The sequence below is a fragment of the Ochlerotatus camptorhynchus genome, unplaced genomic scaffold (assembly GCF_037179485.1).
Source record: "Ochlerotatus camptorhynchus isolate MF236.1 unplaced genomic scaffold, CSIRO-AGI_Acam_v1.1 ptg000201l, whole genome shotgun sequence".
Lineage (NCBI taxonomy): Eukaryota > Metazoa > Arthropoda > Insecta > Diptera > Culicidae > Ochlerotatus > Ochlerotatus camptorhynchus.
Genome location: NW_027040691.1, coordinates 1,066,763 through 1,085,100, shown reverse-complemented (window position 1 = coordinate 1,085,100; position 18,338 = coordinate 1,066,763). Strand labels below are relative to the sequence as shown.

Sequence of the window (18,338 nt, the reverse complement as noted above, 5' to 3'; positions counted from 1 at the left end):
GATTTCCACTGTGGCGTGCTTCTATTGTGACATACCCATACGTATTTTTGTGGTACATCATAGTGGAAGCGTGTGAGCATAGTTGGATCACCCTATATAATTAAAAATCAGCTAGGAAACTAACTTCAAAGTGAAGCATTTTAGTCACTTGAAGGTGTCACCTGGGTCGAACTAAGATATAATACATAGGTATAGGTCAAAAGTACTTGAAACACGTTTAATTTTATATTACAAGCACAAGAGTAGGTACTTAAAAAAGCATGGGCTATGATTGATTAGGTGAATTAGAAATTTCAATTATTTATTAAATTAGACTAATTAGATATCATAATCATCAAATGAACTTGAGTGTTCACTCGGCTGTCGACAAAAGCAGGCCACTCTCGATGTGTGCCACGCGATCGTCTGTTTTCTCGGCAGCAACCATTGTGTGGTCCTCCTCATTGTTCTTCATCAGCAGTTCTTTCGGTCGATGCGTCGTCGACTTTGGAAAGCAACCATTTCGTGATGAGTGTGTGAGTGCTGACCACGTTTTGCGTCCATTGCTGCAATAGACGCGCTCTGACCCTCGTTGGCGTACAACAATTTGCCATACAATGAAACTACTGGAAGCGGCTCCAGTTCTGATGGAGGAGGCTTTTTGGATAGCGGAAGATAAAGTGTTTATTGTGTTGTACCTTTTGACTATAGCTTTAAGATGTATTGTATAGTGACCATGAATCCTCGGCTCTGTTAAGTTAATTCGGTTGAGCCTTATCAAATAAATTAATGTACAAAAAAAAATCAAATGAACTTAAATAAAAAATTTCAGAAAGTCTAATAACATTAAATAGATTAACAAATGAATAAAAATGAGGGGGGTCCGCATAAGGAGGCATCTAACATTTAAAGTTGTAGAATAAATCTTCCTATTCAGTCTTGAACTTCAATAAGAAAACGCAAGCAGACCAATAGCATTAAGCAGATTAACAATGAGAGGAATAGTTTAGGAAATAAGTAAAATTAGAGGTATGTGACAATTAATAACTTTAAATCTTTTGTAGGTACTGTTTTCCCCTGAGCTTATTGTACTCGATTACTATAATATTCTCTCAATACGCGAAATCTCTGATATATGCGGTTAAAGCATTTGAGTTAACTTATTTCTTAGTGTTCAAGTACTTGTATTTGTAAACAGCAGTCAATGTTAATCTATGAACTAAACCCTACGTGACTGTCAAATCGATCTTTCCTTATGTGGTATTGGTGCATGTTTAACTTTTCGCGGCTGTCGGAATCAACGCGTCTACGTCTACGGAGCTTACGCAGAAGTGATTCGCAATTCGGTAGAGCTTGCCAAGGTTTTTTTTTATCTTATATAGTTTAGAATTTATTCGGTACGGTTTACAAATTTTGAAATAATTGATACGTGCGGTAAAATAACTAAAATGAAACAAAGCTCAATAGTAAAATAAATAGAAAATCTAGGGAGGAAACCAAAATTAATCAACTTGCCAACATAGGCCATCACATTTATTTTGGTGGCACTCTTTAAATTATATTTTTTTTTTTCGCTCGGCGTGCGGAATTCGCGCGGTTTTCGTAACTTACATAATTTTGATATTTCGTTCGAAACGGATTTACTTATTCAATCGGATTACTGTGCGGATGCATCTACGCGCGCTCGTCACAGCATTTTTTCCATAACTATCTTTAAACAATACACACGGAAACCAGTGTTCAAGCTGCCAACATATGCTAGTCTTTCTGCTGTATGGTCAAAAAAGAAGCAAAGTTTATTCAAATGGTCAAGTCTTCAAAACTAAGCTGTCTCGCAGCTCCAGCTTGATACCAAATAAAAAAATAATGCATCTTGACGAACGTGTTGGGGATTGCTCGGAAGGAATTGTAATCTTTTTTTCAAAAATTCGGTACATTTTCCGACAAAGATTATTTTGCATTTCATCCAGAATTTTCAAGGGACATTGGTGTCAATCAACTTCAAGTGCAGGATATTTTGCATGCTTTAAAGAATTTAAACACCTCAAATGGTCTTGGGCCTGACGGAATTCTTCCAGTAATTAAAAAAAAGTTTAGCAATGGAACTCACTGCTCCACTGTTTTGGTTTTTTAATATGTCACTTGAATCCGGAACCTTCCCAAAAATATGGAAAAGCGCATTTTAGTACCAATTTTTTTTTTTTTTTTTTTTTTTTTGACCTTTTAACAGTTGTCATTCGGGTCCTTTAAAACTGGATGTTTCATTACATTTTTGTTTTTGATTTTAACCTCTCTCAGATTGTGTTTAAAAGCTGTACTTCCTCAAGAAATTTCAACACTTTTTTGGCCGTTTCCTCATCATCCGCAAGAGATTCTTTTAAGTTGTTCCGCTCCCTTCCTAACTCGGTACAGTCCACAAAGATATGTTTAACAGTTAAATGGCTATTACAAAATCTACATACGGGAGGATCTTCCTTGTCTAGTAGGTATTTATGTGTTAGTAAGGTGTGCCCTATTCTTAGTCCTGCTAGAATAACGCTTTCTTTTCTCGTTGTTCCTACCGCTCGCTTGTAAGGTTTTACGCTATGCTTTACTTCTCGCAGCTTGTTATTACTGGTCGATGTCCATTCAACTTGCCATTTGTGGTTTGTATGTGTCTTTATCAATGTTTTCAATTATTTGAAGTCAACGCTTTCGATGTCTACATGGGAGTACCAATTTTTAAATCTGTCCGGAAAACTGACGTACGTAATTATCGTGGAATAGCCATTATATCTTGCATTCCAAAGCTTTTCGAGGCAATTGTAAATGAAAAATTATTTCTTCAAACCAAAAATAGAATTACTGACATGTAACATGGTTTCTTTAAAGGACATTTGACCTTGACAAATTTACTTGAGTATATAGACTATACATTAAATGCAATGGATAATGGAAACCACGTAGAAGCCCTCTATACGGACTTAAGCAACAAAACCTCTAGCGCATTGGGTTTGCATTATATTGAAATGGTGTCTTTGGCAAAGTTTCTCGGTTTAACATGCGCCTTCATCTCGTAATGGAAATTAGTTTCAATTTTCTCCGCATAGATGGTGCTGCGATACTAACTTTCTTATTTCACATGATAGAGGTTTTATGTCTTGGACAAAGTTGTAGAACATCAAAAAATATAAAAAAAAAAATGCTGAAGATTTTAAAGATTTAGGTCTTCAAATAACAAAGATATAGTGATTATTGTAAAATTTACCTGAAATTTACGTTTTTTGTACTATTTTCCATACAAACGACAAATCCTTCATTTTTAACGACGTGTATGTTTTAATTTGGATAATTTGCAAACTTTAAGGAAGAGTTTTCAATGTTTTGGGTCGATACAACCGAAATATTAGCCAAAATAGTGAAAATTATCATGATTTTCATAATCTGGTTTCTCGAAAAGTAGCAAGTATTAGCAAAAATTCATTTACTTTCTGAAATGTGCCATTTATCATCAATGAAAGGTGAAAGTTTGCTGGACATATAATTTTTTATATTTGAGATATCTGAATTCATAGGCTACAATGTTTATTCAAGCAGCGTTCGCAAACGCACGGCTTGCTGGCTGCATGCGATGGAAACGATAGAATATGTCTCTTATGCTTCGCTAGCTGCACGTTGGCGAACGCTGTACTAATGTATGCATAAAGCTTCTTCATGTATATCCTCGAACATGTGTGCTTGTGTGATGAGATATCTAGATTCAAAGTATTTTTTTTTTATACTAAATAACAACTACCTGTTATCTTGCAATGTCGATTATTGCAACAGCATTTGCAAGGGTTCTGTAAATTACTCTTTCTTGGTTTGAGGAAACTGTTTCTGCACTGTCATCACCGGGTCAGAGGTCAGCAAAATTCGATGGAATACGTCCTCGATGTTTGCAAGATGACTGAATTGTCGAGAATGGTACTCTCGATATTCTCTAATGGATTTATTTTGTCGCTCTTGCGCCTCTTCGGATAATAAACCAATCGGAATATCACAATGCACTATGGTCCAAATCGACAATTTAGCAGGAAAAAATTGTTTTCTCCGTTGTTGTTCATTTAAGATGCTAAGTGTTGTGAGAGAAGTTGTATGTTATCATACCATGCTTCTTTTGAGCAAAAATCCGGTTAGGGTGGTCCTCATTTAAATCCAAATTCAAGTTCTAACTTTTTTGTTTCAGGTTATAGGTAGTTACATTGCTGTGCAAAGTTGTAGAAAATATTATTTTAGACAACTTTGCTGAACACACCATTTATCTATCTCTTAATTTGACTGTTTTAGAGCATTTATTAAGTATTTAGTTAGGGTGTCCCTAAAAAAGCAGTTTTTTTATTCTATCTTTTTTGAACAATTTTCTTTTAGAAAATGATCTTCAAAAAAGTTGTAGAACAAATATTGGCGCACGTTTTTGCTGAACAAAGCATGTTGATAAGTCTTAAAGTTAAAAATTATAGACCATTTTGCTAAAAAAACCAAGTGGTGTTAAAATTCTTATATCACATGGAGTTGGATCGCTAAAATTTTTCTTGTGGTATCATCTGAAACGCCATACTTAAAGAAATATTTGAGGAAAAAACTGCGAGGACAACTTTCTTTAAATTTGAATAAATCAATTTTAAAAATTCCCTAAAAAACTTGAAAAATACCTGTAACTCAAAAATGTCTAAATATAACAACATACTGTCTTCATCAAAATTGTAGGTTTTGACTAGATCTTAAAGTCTTCTTTGTACAACTTTTTTGTAGACGAAAAAAAAACCGGAATTAAGTTCTGATATTCTGTCAGTTTAAGCCCCTAAATTCGCCGGGGGCACCCCCGGAAAAAGCCAATGTGGTCCAAGGCACTCAATTTTGTTATTGATCTTGTTATCGAATTTGGAAGTAATGTAAAGTGTCGCATGATAGGTTTTATTCCTTCCATGTCAAAATTAGGTCCATCTTCCATATACCCTGGAACTTGTTCCGGCCATATCTCAGGAACCAGTTGACCGATTCCAAAAATATTCAATAGCTTACAATGGGACCACAATACCTATAGTTTGACGTTAAAAATTTTCCAAATCGGGTCAATGATTTCCGAGAAAATGAGCCCTGATGAATAGCTAATGCGTGGAAAGTGAACTTTTTTTAAAAACGAAGTTAAACTCAAATTTCTTGATTTTTTTAAATAGCAAATTCATAAAAAACTGTATAAAAAGAGTTTTTTCATGATACCAATAAGCTCTAAACAAAAGTTTTGAACAAATATGGGCTAAACTAGCATTTGCAAAAATAGGTCCAACCATCATCATTTTTTAGGTCCAACCAAGATCAGTATAGGTCCAACCAAAATCATAATTCTTTGCTGAATAAAAACGTTTATAAAATCATTTGTTCATAACATTTAACTTTTTATGTTATTATTAGAAACAAGAAAGGTAGATCTTTCCCCTAATCACGCACTTTTTATAATTATATGTTGAATTCATAAAAAAAAAATACGACATGAATATTGACGTCGTGTGAAACCAGCCTAAATAGGTCCAACCATCATCAGTTACCCTACCATAGGTGACAAAGGGTAAAAACTATAATAATGGACAAACAACCTTCTAGTCTCTTCTGCGTAGGTTTCGATTGCATTTACGTCGATTTCAAGCTTGCTAGATAGCGCACACAGAATTGAAACGCATCAACGAAGGATATCCTTCTCAATTCCTGTAATTCTTGTCGTTATTTCTGGATTCTGAAATAATGTGTATCCGAACAAAGCGATAAAATGAACTTGCCTCCAGAAGGCAACGGTTCACTTATTCTCAGTCCTATTTTCTTGAACTCTTTTGTTATTGTAAGATCATTTTCGCACAAAAATCGCAAAGCTGTAAATCGTTCGATCTCTAGTTTGGCACTTGATTTGGCAATTTGTTTAACCTTGTTCGTTGGCTATCTTCACTCTTCCACCTACATTTGGTCTTCCACCTACATTTTTCTTTGGGCTATCGTCCTGAGCTTTGAATCCAGCCATTCTGTATATTTTTGGAAAAAAAACAAACGCTTGTTGCGGCAGGACTTGGCATAACGTGAATCAAAGTCTGCTTGTAGAAATCTAAGCGATTTGTGAAGGGACTGTTCAAAGGCTTCACTTTTCGGGACAAATAATTTAATTTTTCACATGCGATTCCAGATCAACGAGCGATATTTTTTTGAAAAATAATGTCACGATTTCCCGAACACTCACGCTGCATACTTTTATTTTCAATAATGAAATAAATACCTTTTGAACAATTAGAAATAACCTACCTTCAGCCATTATTATCAGTTATATACTCCAAAATAACACAAATTATGATCCACCGAAAGAGTCAATATTACTTCGAAATAACAGAGCTTCCGTTTTCGTACTTACATTTTCAGTTAGTCAATCAGTACATGTGTATTCTCATTTCAAAATTAGATCAGTGCACGAAGATTTGCTGCACTCTTCTCTCACCCGTAAATTTTGACAGTTTTGGGTGGTTTGTTTTGGCTCCCATTCGTTGCCATCTCTTTTACTCAGAGACAAAATGATTGGAACCAAAAAGTGAGGTTAGGGACCGTGCACTGCTCTATCAACTATCATCAGGACAGTGACAAGGCCTATACCAACAGCAGCGTTTGACAGTAGGCAGCATGTCCCTGGCTCAAATAAAGGGCGAACACGAAATTATTGCGACACATTCAACAGGGCATAACTTTTTTACCATTGGGTAAAAATCAACCAAAAAACACGACTTCGAGTTTGACAGCATGAACACAATACACATCAATGAGAAAGTGTGCAATTTCTCATTGATGTGTATTGTGTACATGCTGTCAAACTCGAAGTCGTGTTTTTCGATTCAACGAAAATGGAGCTGAACCAACACGAGTTGAGAGAACAAATTCTTTCCAAACACCTGGAATTTCCTGACCTGTCGCACCGGCAGTTGGGAAAAATGTTGAACATTCACCATTCAACCGTCTCCAGAGTGTTGAAGCGGTTCCAGGAGCGGTTGACGTTGGACCACGGCAAAGGAGCTGGAAGAAAACCGGGACCGGAGAACAAAAAGACGGAGGGAAAGGCGAAGCGGATGATTAAAGCAAATCCCAACGTCTCAAGCCGTGATTTGGCTAAAAAGATCGGCATGTCGCAGAGCTACGTCCAGAATGCAAAGAAGAGAGCTGGACTACATACATACAAGGTACAGAACTTCCGAAACCGCGATGAGCGGCAACAATCGACGGCTAAAACTCGGGTGACAAAGGGCACAGTAAATGGCGAGATCTACAAATCTGAGTGCCTCGAGAAGCGCCTTTTGCCGTTCTTGCAGCAACACGACGAAGCTCCGCTATTTTGGCCAGATTTGGCATCATGCCACTATTCTAAAAGTGTCCTGGAGTGGTATGAGGCCAATTCTGTCCATTTTGTTCCAAAGGACATGAATCCGCCAAACTGTCCGGAGCTGCGCCCGGTGGAGCAGTACTGGGCAATAATGAAGCGGGAACTTCGGAAGAGCAAGAAGACAGTCAAAGACGAGAAGGACATGTTAAGAAAATGAAAAAAAACTGAGAAACTGGTACCGGATGACACTGTAAAGACTTTGATGGAGGGCATCAAACGAAAATGCGTTCAATTTTACACTCAAGGCTCCATCGATTAACTTTTCTTTTGATTTTTGAAGTAAATATATGTATAAAACTACCCTAAAATTTTGGTTTGATTCTAAACATTATAAAAAAATTGGCATGACATATTCGGTGTCGCAATAATTTTGTGTTCGCCCTTTAATTTATTTTGCTGTGCTGGGCCCGCTGTCACGGTATGACATGTTGCCTACGCGCCTGCCACTGGGCTGACTATCATCATCGACTTTTGTCACACGCACACATATTCGCGAATGAACACGAAGAAGCTTTGTGTATCACTCAAAAAATTTGACACATAAATTTCACTGGAAAAAAAAACACGTAGCCTTCAGATATTACAAATTGTCTGTAAAGTACATGACGTTAATAAAATTTATTACAAATCGTATTAAAAGCAATGTAATACGCTTTGAATCTTAGATGAATATATATAAGTTTCAAATGAATTTCATGTAAGATAATTTTACTTAGATTCTACATGAATTTACAGTGTGAAATCTCTGAGTGGTGATGGCACAAACAAAACCTAACCATGGCATCCAAACGGTGCATTTCTGACGAGTTGTTGCTGCATTCACAAATACCATTGGATTTGTTGAATTTTTTTTGTCATGATACACCATTTATTTATGGTATGTTTTTAGAACGAGGAATGAACGGACGAGGAATGATCTCACCCGAAAGATTGGCAGAGGAAGTGCAGCTGGCCGGAAGTTGCTGGAACACATAAGACATCCCTAATAAAATTGTTATGGTTATTTTGCTTAACGACGTGTTTGGGTATCATTCAAACCATTAGTGGAATAGTTCTATTATTTGTGTTATCGTTCGTTTATGATATTTTTTAATAGGAATATATTATCAGCTTTCTGAACAATACAATTTTTATCATCCCGAAAAATAATTTTAAAATTCCTAACAATGGATGGTGCTACGAAGAAACTTACTAAAATTTAAGTGAAACCAAAATAAAATTTACTCAGAAAGTACCATAAAATCAATGTTGTTTTCTAGTGGATTGGGCAACGATCTTTTCACTTTGAGTTATTTTCACTTAGATGCTACATGAAAATAAAGTGAAATTTATTTCCAAATCCTATACTACCTATTAGAGTTGTATGTGGATTGAAATAAGAACTTTCAAACCAATCCACATATGAAAAACGTAAAATTTATGAGAAAAACTAGATGGAAAAAATCTATTTATGTTTTCATGTAACATCAAAGTGAAAATTTTTCTGAGTGTATGTCTCTTATGCTTCGCTAGCTGCACGTTGGCGAACGCTGTACAATTTTTTTGAGTGTATTCCATCGTTTCCATCGCATGCTGGAATAAACATTGTAGTCTATGAATTCAGATATCTCAAATATATAAAATTATATGTCCAGCAAACTTTCATCAATCAATGATAAATGGTACATTTCAGAAAGTAAATGAATTTTTGCTAATACTTGCTACTTTTCGAGAAACCGAATTATGAAAATCATGGTAATTTTCACTATTTTGGCTAATATTTCGGTTGTATCGATCCAAAACATTGAAAACTCTTCCTTAAAACTTGCAAATTATCAAACTCCGTGGGCGTACATTACAATTATGGACGCTCGTGAAAGGGGCACATGAATTAAAGGCGGTTAGTTTATCATGAAAGCACTGTTTCCATGGGTTTCTGTCTTCGGAAATGCTAATCGTAATGAGACTATCGTATCTTGGCACAATCAGAGTAGTTCGAAAATAGTTAGCATAGAAGGCGTTAAGATTCAATTTACTTTGATGCATTTTCGAAAAAAATCAAAAGCAGTTTTTTTTCGCCGCATCATTTTAGATTGCAAAAAGATCGCTTCATTTAATGTAAAATAGCAAAAGAAATAAAATAACCCGAGTTTTTTGCAAGTTGAAAAAAAAACTGCTTTTGAATAGGGTCCTAAAGCCCTATCTCGTTTTTGACATCAATCGATGAGATTTGGCTCTGGAATATATAGCAAAGTTTTTTATATTGATTCATAGTCTAAGCACGTAAAATTATATTTTTTTTTTCTATTTTAAAATTTTGAGAATAGATAAGTCAACCCTACATTGAAAAACCATAGTATGAATATAAGGCCACTCTGATTATGAAAAAACTACTATCTCCAAACGTCACAAAACTTTTTGTTTATGTTTACATATTTGTTGTGTTGAATACAGAACGGAAGAAAAATGGCTTGTGTAGTGAAACATTGCAACCGGAATAAAAAAGAATTTCCGGATTTGCATTTTTTTTTCCCGGTTCCCAAAGATTTGGAGGCAAGAAGGACGTGGTTACATAGATGCGGCGTTTATGTTGAGAATCCCATGCCGAAAGTTTTTGAAATGAAGAAAATTTTAGTGTGTGAGAATCACTTCGAGGTAAGATTTTATAATAATATGGACCTTTGTGAATTCTAGCCAAGTGATTATCGAATAGCTAATGTTAATTCTGAGAACAAAAAGCCGTAACTTTCGATTGTACCCGGACATCTTGCCGCATAAGAACCTGCCGCTGAAATCACCCAGCGAACGATATGCGTTTCTCCTCGGCACTGAGATGGATCCATTAGAAAGTTTTGATGAGCTATCAGATTCTAAAATCAACTGTACGGGAGATTCCATCAAATCAGATGAAAATGCTGTGAGTTTATTTAGATGTAGTAAAGATTGATTATTAAATGGTGGTAATTATAGGATCCAAACTAGCTGACGTAACCTCGAGGGACAACGTTCGATAAAATTGCAAGCAGACTGTGATGGACCGATGCGTTGCAACTGATACTTTACTCCAGTCATCTGTGTCGGTACAATGCAATGTTTTGATGAAAAACGTGGGAATACAGACGGCAGCCCTAAGTATGCTCCTTTAGAATTGATAAAACGATCCATAAAATATTGAAAAACGTTCCATTAAAACGTCCAAATGAGCCATAAAACATCGGAGAAAATCCCTAAAAAAGTGTGGATGATCCATAAAGTATATCAATATTATCAATATTGCATGTGAAATTTAGCAACACAATTGTAAAAATGTACCGCTTAATTTCTAAATAATGAGCATTGAAATTGTACGAATTACCCATAAACATATAGCAATTGATCCATAAAACATTCAGCAATGAACCTTAAACTAAAGAAAGTGATCCATAAAAAATAAAGTTAGCGGACTTAAAAATATAGGCATGATCCATAAATTAGACGTATATTAGTCATGTTCAGGACATTATTTTTTTAATTTTTATCCATAAACCTAGAAAAGTTGCTCCACTATCTACTTAGATTTACGGTTCTGCCCGTGTATTTTAGCTAGAGGTGCGAAGCGACGGGCAAGCGTCTAGAATTAGCTTCCAAAAGATTTTATAAGAATATTCTTAATAAGCATCCTATGGAAGCTTCATTTAGAAACTTCTTTAAGAAGCTTATTCTAGACGCTCGACCATCGTTCCGCTCTACGGACAAAAAAAACACGGGCAGAACAGTAAACCTGAGTAGCTACGCAGTAATGTAGCAATTTTCCAATGTTTATTGATCAAATTTTATAAAAGGGTCCAAAACATGAAAAACATATGTATATCCCATAGACTATAATTTGAACACACCATAATAAGAACGTCTACCAATAACTAGTCTACCCTAGGTATGATCCATAAAATTAACATTTATGTTTCATATTTTCTTAAGAAGATTATTATAGAAGCTTCTTTTGGAAGCTAATTATAGACGGCAGGGCAGTAAATCTAAGTAGTTACGCAGTACTACAGTACTACAGGGATTCCTCCAGGCTGACCTCATTAGTACTTCCTTTTCCAGATTCGGATCCGGCATCACTCCTCGCACTATTCTTTCTGCTTCGTGGTTTCTTTGGGACAGACTTCTTGGTTCCTTTTGGCACCTTCAGCATATTTGTGCACTTCAAGCACGTCTACGGAATCTCATTTACAGCTGTTGTCTTACCAGCACAACAATAATGGATTCAGAAATCGCAGACATCACACTGGACCATATCATCTAGGTGGTCATGGTCTTCACAAAGCGTACAGTTTCGATCGCTGTTCTGTTCTTCACTCAACGGTGGTGTTGATCCCTCTGACATTTTGAGATTATATCCGATGCTGTTCTTCAAGAATGTTCGGATTAATGAAAACAACTTCCTCAGAGCAGTCTCGATTTGGACAGCTTCAAGCTGAAATAGGCTTATTATAAACAATAAGATAGATTTAGACTTTATATTAGTTTAATTCGAACATGGTTATATTTTTAAGTGCGGAAACTTGATTTTCTATGGATCACTTTCTTTAGCTTAAGGTTCACTGCTGAATGTGTTATGGATCAATTGCAATATGTTTATGGGTAATTCGTACAATTTTAATGCTTATTCTTTAGAAATTTAGCGGTACATTTTTACAATTGTGTTGCTAAATTTTACATAAAATATGGATCATATTGATATTTTTTTATGGATCATTCACACTGTTTTAAGGATTTTCTCCGATGTTTTATGGATCCTTTGGATGTTTTTTATGGAATATTTTCCAATATTTTATGGATCATTTATTGTTTTTTATATTCAAAAGTATGTTTGCCAATACAGACTTCTTATCAAATTCCAGCATACAGGACTCTACCATTCACTCCGGCCGCAAATGTCCAAAGTTCAGCAGGATCTACCCTCAAAACAAGCGCAGGATCAGTTAGAAGCGAGTATTTGCCAAGTAGTGAAAGTTTAAATGAGTTAATAGGTGAAGGTTCTTCCAAAGATGTGTATTGTCATCAGTGTTGAGAAAATATAAAAAAATCAAATCTCACCAACGCCCAAGGTCACGCTTGATTTTCGTAGACAAAAATCAACAAGCAAACTACTGCGGTTGATTTTGCAAGCTGTGATATTGCAGCTCAAAATATCAAGCTAAAAAAACTCACCAAACTGTGACTTTTGCTTTACACCCGAATGCAACCGAAACTTCCATAATGACTTGCAGCAGTCCTTTCGCGTCTGCCATCGGTGAAGATTAAAAAGAGATAGCAAACTATGCTTTCTCTTTCTAAGAAAACGATGTGCAATGGAATCATTTTTGTGTCGAGTCAACTCTCAGCTTGATTTTTGCACGTTGTGAAAAGTCTCGCAATATCAAAGGAGCTTGTAAAATCAATATCAAGCATGATATTTTGTTCCAATATCACGCGTGATATTGCGAGTGCATGAGAGCGGAAAAATATCAATTGATTTCTGATTTTGCCAACACTGCATTGAAGTATTTAATATCCTGCACTTCTTTAGCTTGGTCACATTTATTTCCAAAGCATTTCCTGGACGTGCGAGTGACCAAAAAATCGTTCGACGGTCTGGTTATTTAGATATGATACACCCAGGTGCAGGAGTGTTAGCCGATCGTGGTTTCAAAAACGTGGCAACTGACATAGCCATTGTTGGAGGAGTACTTATTAGGCCACCTAGCGTATCTTCTGATGAACCGTTATCTAAAGAAGACTCGATTTTAGCGAAAGAAATTGCTAGCGTCAGGATCCATGTTGAACGTCTCATTAGGAGATTCAGAGAGTATAAAATGTGTGCTCCACATGCTGAATTGCCATCAACTTGATTTGATAAATTTGACGATATTGTTATTATCATAGCTGGATTAGTTAATCTGCAAGCCAAGTTGAGTAGGTAGATAACTAAGAATGAGTGTCAATAAAAACAATAAAATATAATAAAATTTTGAAAAGTACCAGTTTATTCTCAGTGATCGAAAAATTCAATATATAATACTCAAAACTTTTCAAACAATTTAGTGGACATGTGTTCTTGCCAAAATTTGTAACTAAATTTCATTATTCCTGTTAGGTAACTGTTGTCAAAAACAACTAAGTGGAATTCTACGAATTTTTCAGAATTTCTACAGGGTGATTCGGAATAACTGTCCCTTTTTAAAATCGTCATAACGGTTGAACGCTTGCATGAATTTTTGATATCATTATATTCCAGATATTCTACATATATAATCTTCAACTAAGCATAGTTTATTCCAAATCTCTCTCCCTTTACCTTAATTATCAGCCACATTTGTCATGAAAATTAACCACAGCTGGCACGCACGCTTTAGTTCCAGCACTTTTTGAGTCCTGTTGATGCGTTTAAGCTCTGATATTGAACGGATTTTCCAAGCATGGTTCCTTTGTACCTCTATAATGATGCAAAAATAAATGTTACATTCTTTCGAAGAGATTTTTTTAAAGATTTATGCCATTCTCCATTTTGACGTCAATGGCTGCTTGAAATCACAAACGAATGAAATTTCAAATCCTACTATCAATATAAGCTGATATTTGTACACACTTAAAACAAAAATACTTGAACATGTACCCATTTTACCCATTGAGAATTGCATATTTGTGAAATCGGTGACAGTTATTCTGAATCACCCTGTACTTCTTTCAAAACCTGGATGGGCAAGAACTAGTACCCCATTTTCTCGTTGTGCCATTACCTTTTGTAGGATTTGGCAATTAACTTTGTCTTTCAGTTTTCCATCATCTTTAATATAATACTTGATATTTTCTTCCTTGAATGGACATTTGATTTCGAAAATGGTTGTCTCATTGATTGCGCTGGGAGAAGCACCGAAAGCAGGATAACGAGGATGTAGAAACAGTCCACAACGTTTCACATTCTTGTAGTGTTTTTTTTAATAATATCAACTACCCTACCCTCTAGCCGCAGACCCCTTTCCATAGCTTCTGTGGTTTTGGTACTGTGTCCTAGAACAGCATGAACTAAAGATCCGTCTGGAGTTGCACAACGAGACAAGTTATATAACTTTGATGCAGTCATTCGGCCAAATTTCAAATTATACCACAACGCTAATCTCACTAATATTACAAGCGAGTGCTGTCATGATCATTTTACAAAAAGAAATAACACTTTTAGAATCATAAGATGTCCCCGGTTTTGATTTAAATTTAAGCATTATATTATGCATGCTGCATAAATCACTTGGGTGAGTTGGTTTGTAATACTTCAAGGCAGTGTTTGAGTGAGACTTAGGACACTTCTCCAGTAATTTTCGAAGGAACCTTCCACTTCCGTTTTCCGAATCATTTTTTTCTTTTCACACCAGATTTAGTATAGTTGCTTATATCGAAGTTATGGATATTTTCATCGACACGCGCCAGTTGTGGTACTTTCCACAAACAAGTGGTATCAGTTGGTGAGGGTGATGAGAACTTTTCATATAAAAAGAATAAAAATGCTACTGCGTGCTTACAGCCACCAGCTGCTGCTTTGCATCCATCGCTCTCGCTTTCACAATAAACATCTTCTATCTTCTCCAGCTGAGTGTCGACGATTGCCACGACGCTGTACTGCCTTTTGGTCACCATATGTTCCGGTACTACTGGAGCTTTAACAGTATAAACGCTGTTTTCTATTTTATATTGTACTCTGCCAATAGCTGATTTCAAGTGATCGGGATTACTGGATCTAAACATTACACAGCAGCATTAGGTCAATGTTAAAATTGTAAAAGAAATCAACGTTTACTTCTGAGTTTTTCCCCGCTTGTTAGCATCTCGAAACTTGTCGTTGGTAGATAGGAAATGCTGAACCATGAAGAAATCCACTTTGGGCAGAGTGTTAATATCTGCTTTCAAAAATCTTGTTTCCATTTCTCGATATTTTTCAAAACATATTTGTTAGAAAAATCACACACATTGGAAAACCTATTGCAAAATAGAGTCAGACGATAAGCTGAAAGAACAAGGAAAAACGATCAGCTGACAGCTAGTTGTCAGCAGGCATGGAAAATCATTTGCATTCATTTCGTACATTCATTTACATTCATTTGCTCCTAACTTTTTTCATGAACAGAATTCCGCAAAATAATGTATTGAACTTTTGTAGGTTTTGTTATTAGCTACAACTTTTGTTAAAACTTAAATCCGTATCTCTTATGCATGACGAACCAGAGCAAACAGAATCCACTACTGTTTTTCAGTGAATGTATTTTACATTCACTGAAAAACAGTAACGAGTTCTGCCCTCTCTAATTCGTGATGCATAAGAGATACAGATTTGAGTTATGAGCAAAAGTTGTAGCTAATAACAAAACCTACTAAAGTTCTATACATCATTTTGCGGAATGCTGCTGATGAAAAAAGTGAGAGGCAAATGAATGTAAATGAATGCATGAAATGAATGTAAATGATTTTCCATGCCTGGTTGTCAGAGTTGATGTCAAATTAAACTGGAGCGCCCTGTGTTAAAAAGCGGGAAGCGTACCTTTTTACCACAGGGATTTTTTTTTTCATGAAACGTCAAGTTAGACCGATAATGTCTAGTTAGGAATGTTTATTAATTTTTTGATTTTAAATTCAACAATAATATTCTTGTTTTTCGAATTGAAAAAAAATACTTTCGTCGGCACAAAGACAAGGTTTTTCATTTAGGATAATAAAAACAAGATTTTTTTGTTGATTTTGTGACCCTATTTTTCGAAAATGCACCAAAGTAAATTGAACTTTAAAATTTAAAAAGAGATCCATTCAATTAATTGACATTTTCAGGATGAAAAACATCTCAACTTCCGTGAGTATAGAGCAGTAAAAGTATAGCTAGTTAGTCAAGTTTATTGATATAAGAGCGCAACGCTTCTGAAAAAAAATTGATTCCGAGAAAATCTAGTTACTTCACGACTAACCGCAACTGCCCTCAATTTGCTTGCCACACAATATGCGATTACAAAAATATGGCATCGTCTTAGAAAGCTCTCAATGCCGGTTCAATTCCTTTTGCAAAACAATTAAATATCGCCCTTTTAACCCTTCAATCAGCGGATCCCCGCCCTATCTAATAAAAACAGCTCTACAAAATCAAGCTCCAAGGAAAGCGATAACGATCGCTACCCAAATTAGCAACCGAGCGTCCTTCCCCTAGAACCGCCAAGTAGGCCATCTCAAAACCGCAAAATTGTTTCAAGAGTGCACTTCTTTCGCTCGTTGCACACTGACCGCCTGCCTGCCTGCCACACACAAGCAGGGAATTAGCATAATTTCCGTTGGAGTTTAATTGCGTTTTTTTCTTTCTTCAGTCTTATTTTCCTCCGTTTCCATCATCATCATCATCACGATGGACGAGTCATAACAATAAAAACACATAAAAATGTAAAGTGGTAGAGTGCAATAAAAACATGACTTACTTCCAGGAAATCGTGGCGGGAACACATTACGACCGTGACGGCTCAGTAGCCACGGGTACAGCGGGTAACTGTCGCGAGGAATGTTCGGGTTCTGGTGCATCGGATGATGCGGATGCGGTGGGAATCCTTGACCGGCCTGGTGGGCATGGGCCAGGGCTGCGGCCGCTTGAAACTGCGCCGCCAGGAGATGCTGGTTGTGGAGTGCCATTTCCTGGTGGTTGAGGAAGGGAGGGAGCGGTTTCAGGTCGTTCATGTGCGGCGGATGACCTACGGGAAAGGGTCGAACCAAACCGGCTGGGATACCGGGAACTACGATTGGACCTTTGGCCAGTGGATGACCGCCCGGCTGAGGAGATGGAGTCTGGGATCTCCGGGCGGTGGAGTCCCCGGGAGTGAGACGGGTTTGCGGAGGAGGTGGACTTTTACTGCTGTCCGTTCGGGACAGGTCTTGGCATTCTTGCGGTGACTCCGGATGGCGTCGATTGTTCCGGTTCAGGTCAACCGGTGGTGAGGAACTGTGGTTGAGTCGTTGTATTCGGTTGCTGTAGTCACTGAGGGAACAATTTTCCGGCATTCGAAGAGCCCGCTGAATGTCCGCGGCGGTTTGCGGGAATCTTAGATGTCCCTGAAGATCACTGGGGTAACTATTGTCACTGAAGGGGCTGCTCGGTCGTTCGGAACTTTCACTATTCGGGGAGAAATGCGGCGGCGGAGGCGATTTTGGCATTCTATTACCCACGATGGATTCGATACTGAATCCGATGCGAGGCTTCTGCGAAGGCATCGCCATTACGGAAGTGGGCGCCAGTGGCATCATTTTACACAATCACTTAGCAGCAGTCCGCCTTCACTGTTGGTTTACCATTACCGAAGTTTCACTGATCAATATTGCGAAAAATTTCCTTAAATCAAACATCACTTGGGTGGAGATTTCCCTAGCAAGCCACATTATGTTTACCACCTTGTGCACACACTGACCGAGAGAAAGAATCACCTGAAGGCGCCCTGAGTGTTCCGAAAACCGCGAGGGGGCGCTTTCATGCCGCTGCAAACAGCTTAATTTGTTCTCGGGTGTTTTTGTTCATGCCTCGTTTAGCACCCCGGCCGCCCGGAACGGCAAAAACAAAACGAAACAACAACAACAAGCAACGCTTTTAACACTTCACGGGGCCCGCAGATTACACGCACGCTCGCACGTAGAAGAGAAACGCCGTTCCACGTTCAACGACGCCTGGTCACATAATAAAAAGCAACTACATGGGCCTTCCAGGGTGCTCCAATACACGCAAACAACCGGCTCCGGTCGGTACCAATACCGAAAAACCCGACCGCTCGATCCCAAGGCGGAAAGCTCAAGCCCGCAGAAGAGTGCGAAGAGGAAAATTCGAACAGGGGCGGAGCTAAGAAGCTAATTTATGTACAACCATCATACCTCGCTCGGCTGTGATTGGTCGATGGCGTGCGGAAAGCTTTCAGCCCTACTG

The 18,338-nt window shown here is 37.3% G+C and overlaps 1 protein-coding gene and 1 pseudogene across 1 annotated transcript in view; both read right to left on the bottom strand.

Annotated features, from left to right (window-relative positions):
* Positions 1-17,807, bottom strand: part of LOC135702835 (homeotic protein empty spiracles-like) — a 131,204-nt gene extending 113,397 nt beyond the window's left edge. Inside the window, exon 1 of the mRNA XM_065223875.1 lies at positions 16,855-17,807. Within this exon, the coding sequence (XP_065079947.1) occupies positions 16,855-17,671 (817 nt within the window). The 5' untranslated portion in view covers positions 17,672-17,807. The remainder of the gene's footprint in view (positions 1-16,854) is intronic.
* Positions 13,431-15,325, bottom strand: LOC135702823 (uncharacterized; annotated as a pseudogene).
* Positions 17,808-18,338: the final 531 nt, after the last annotated feature.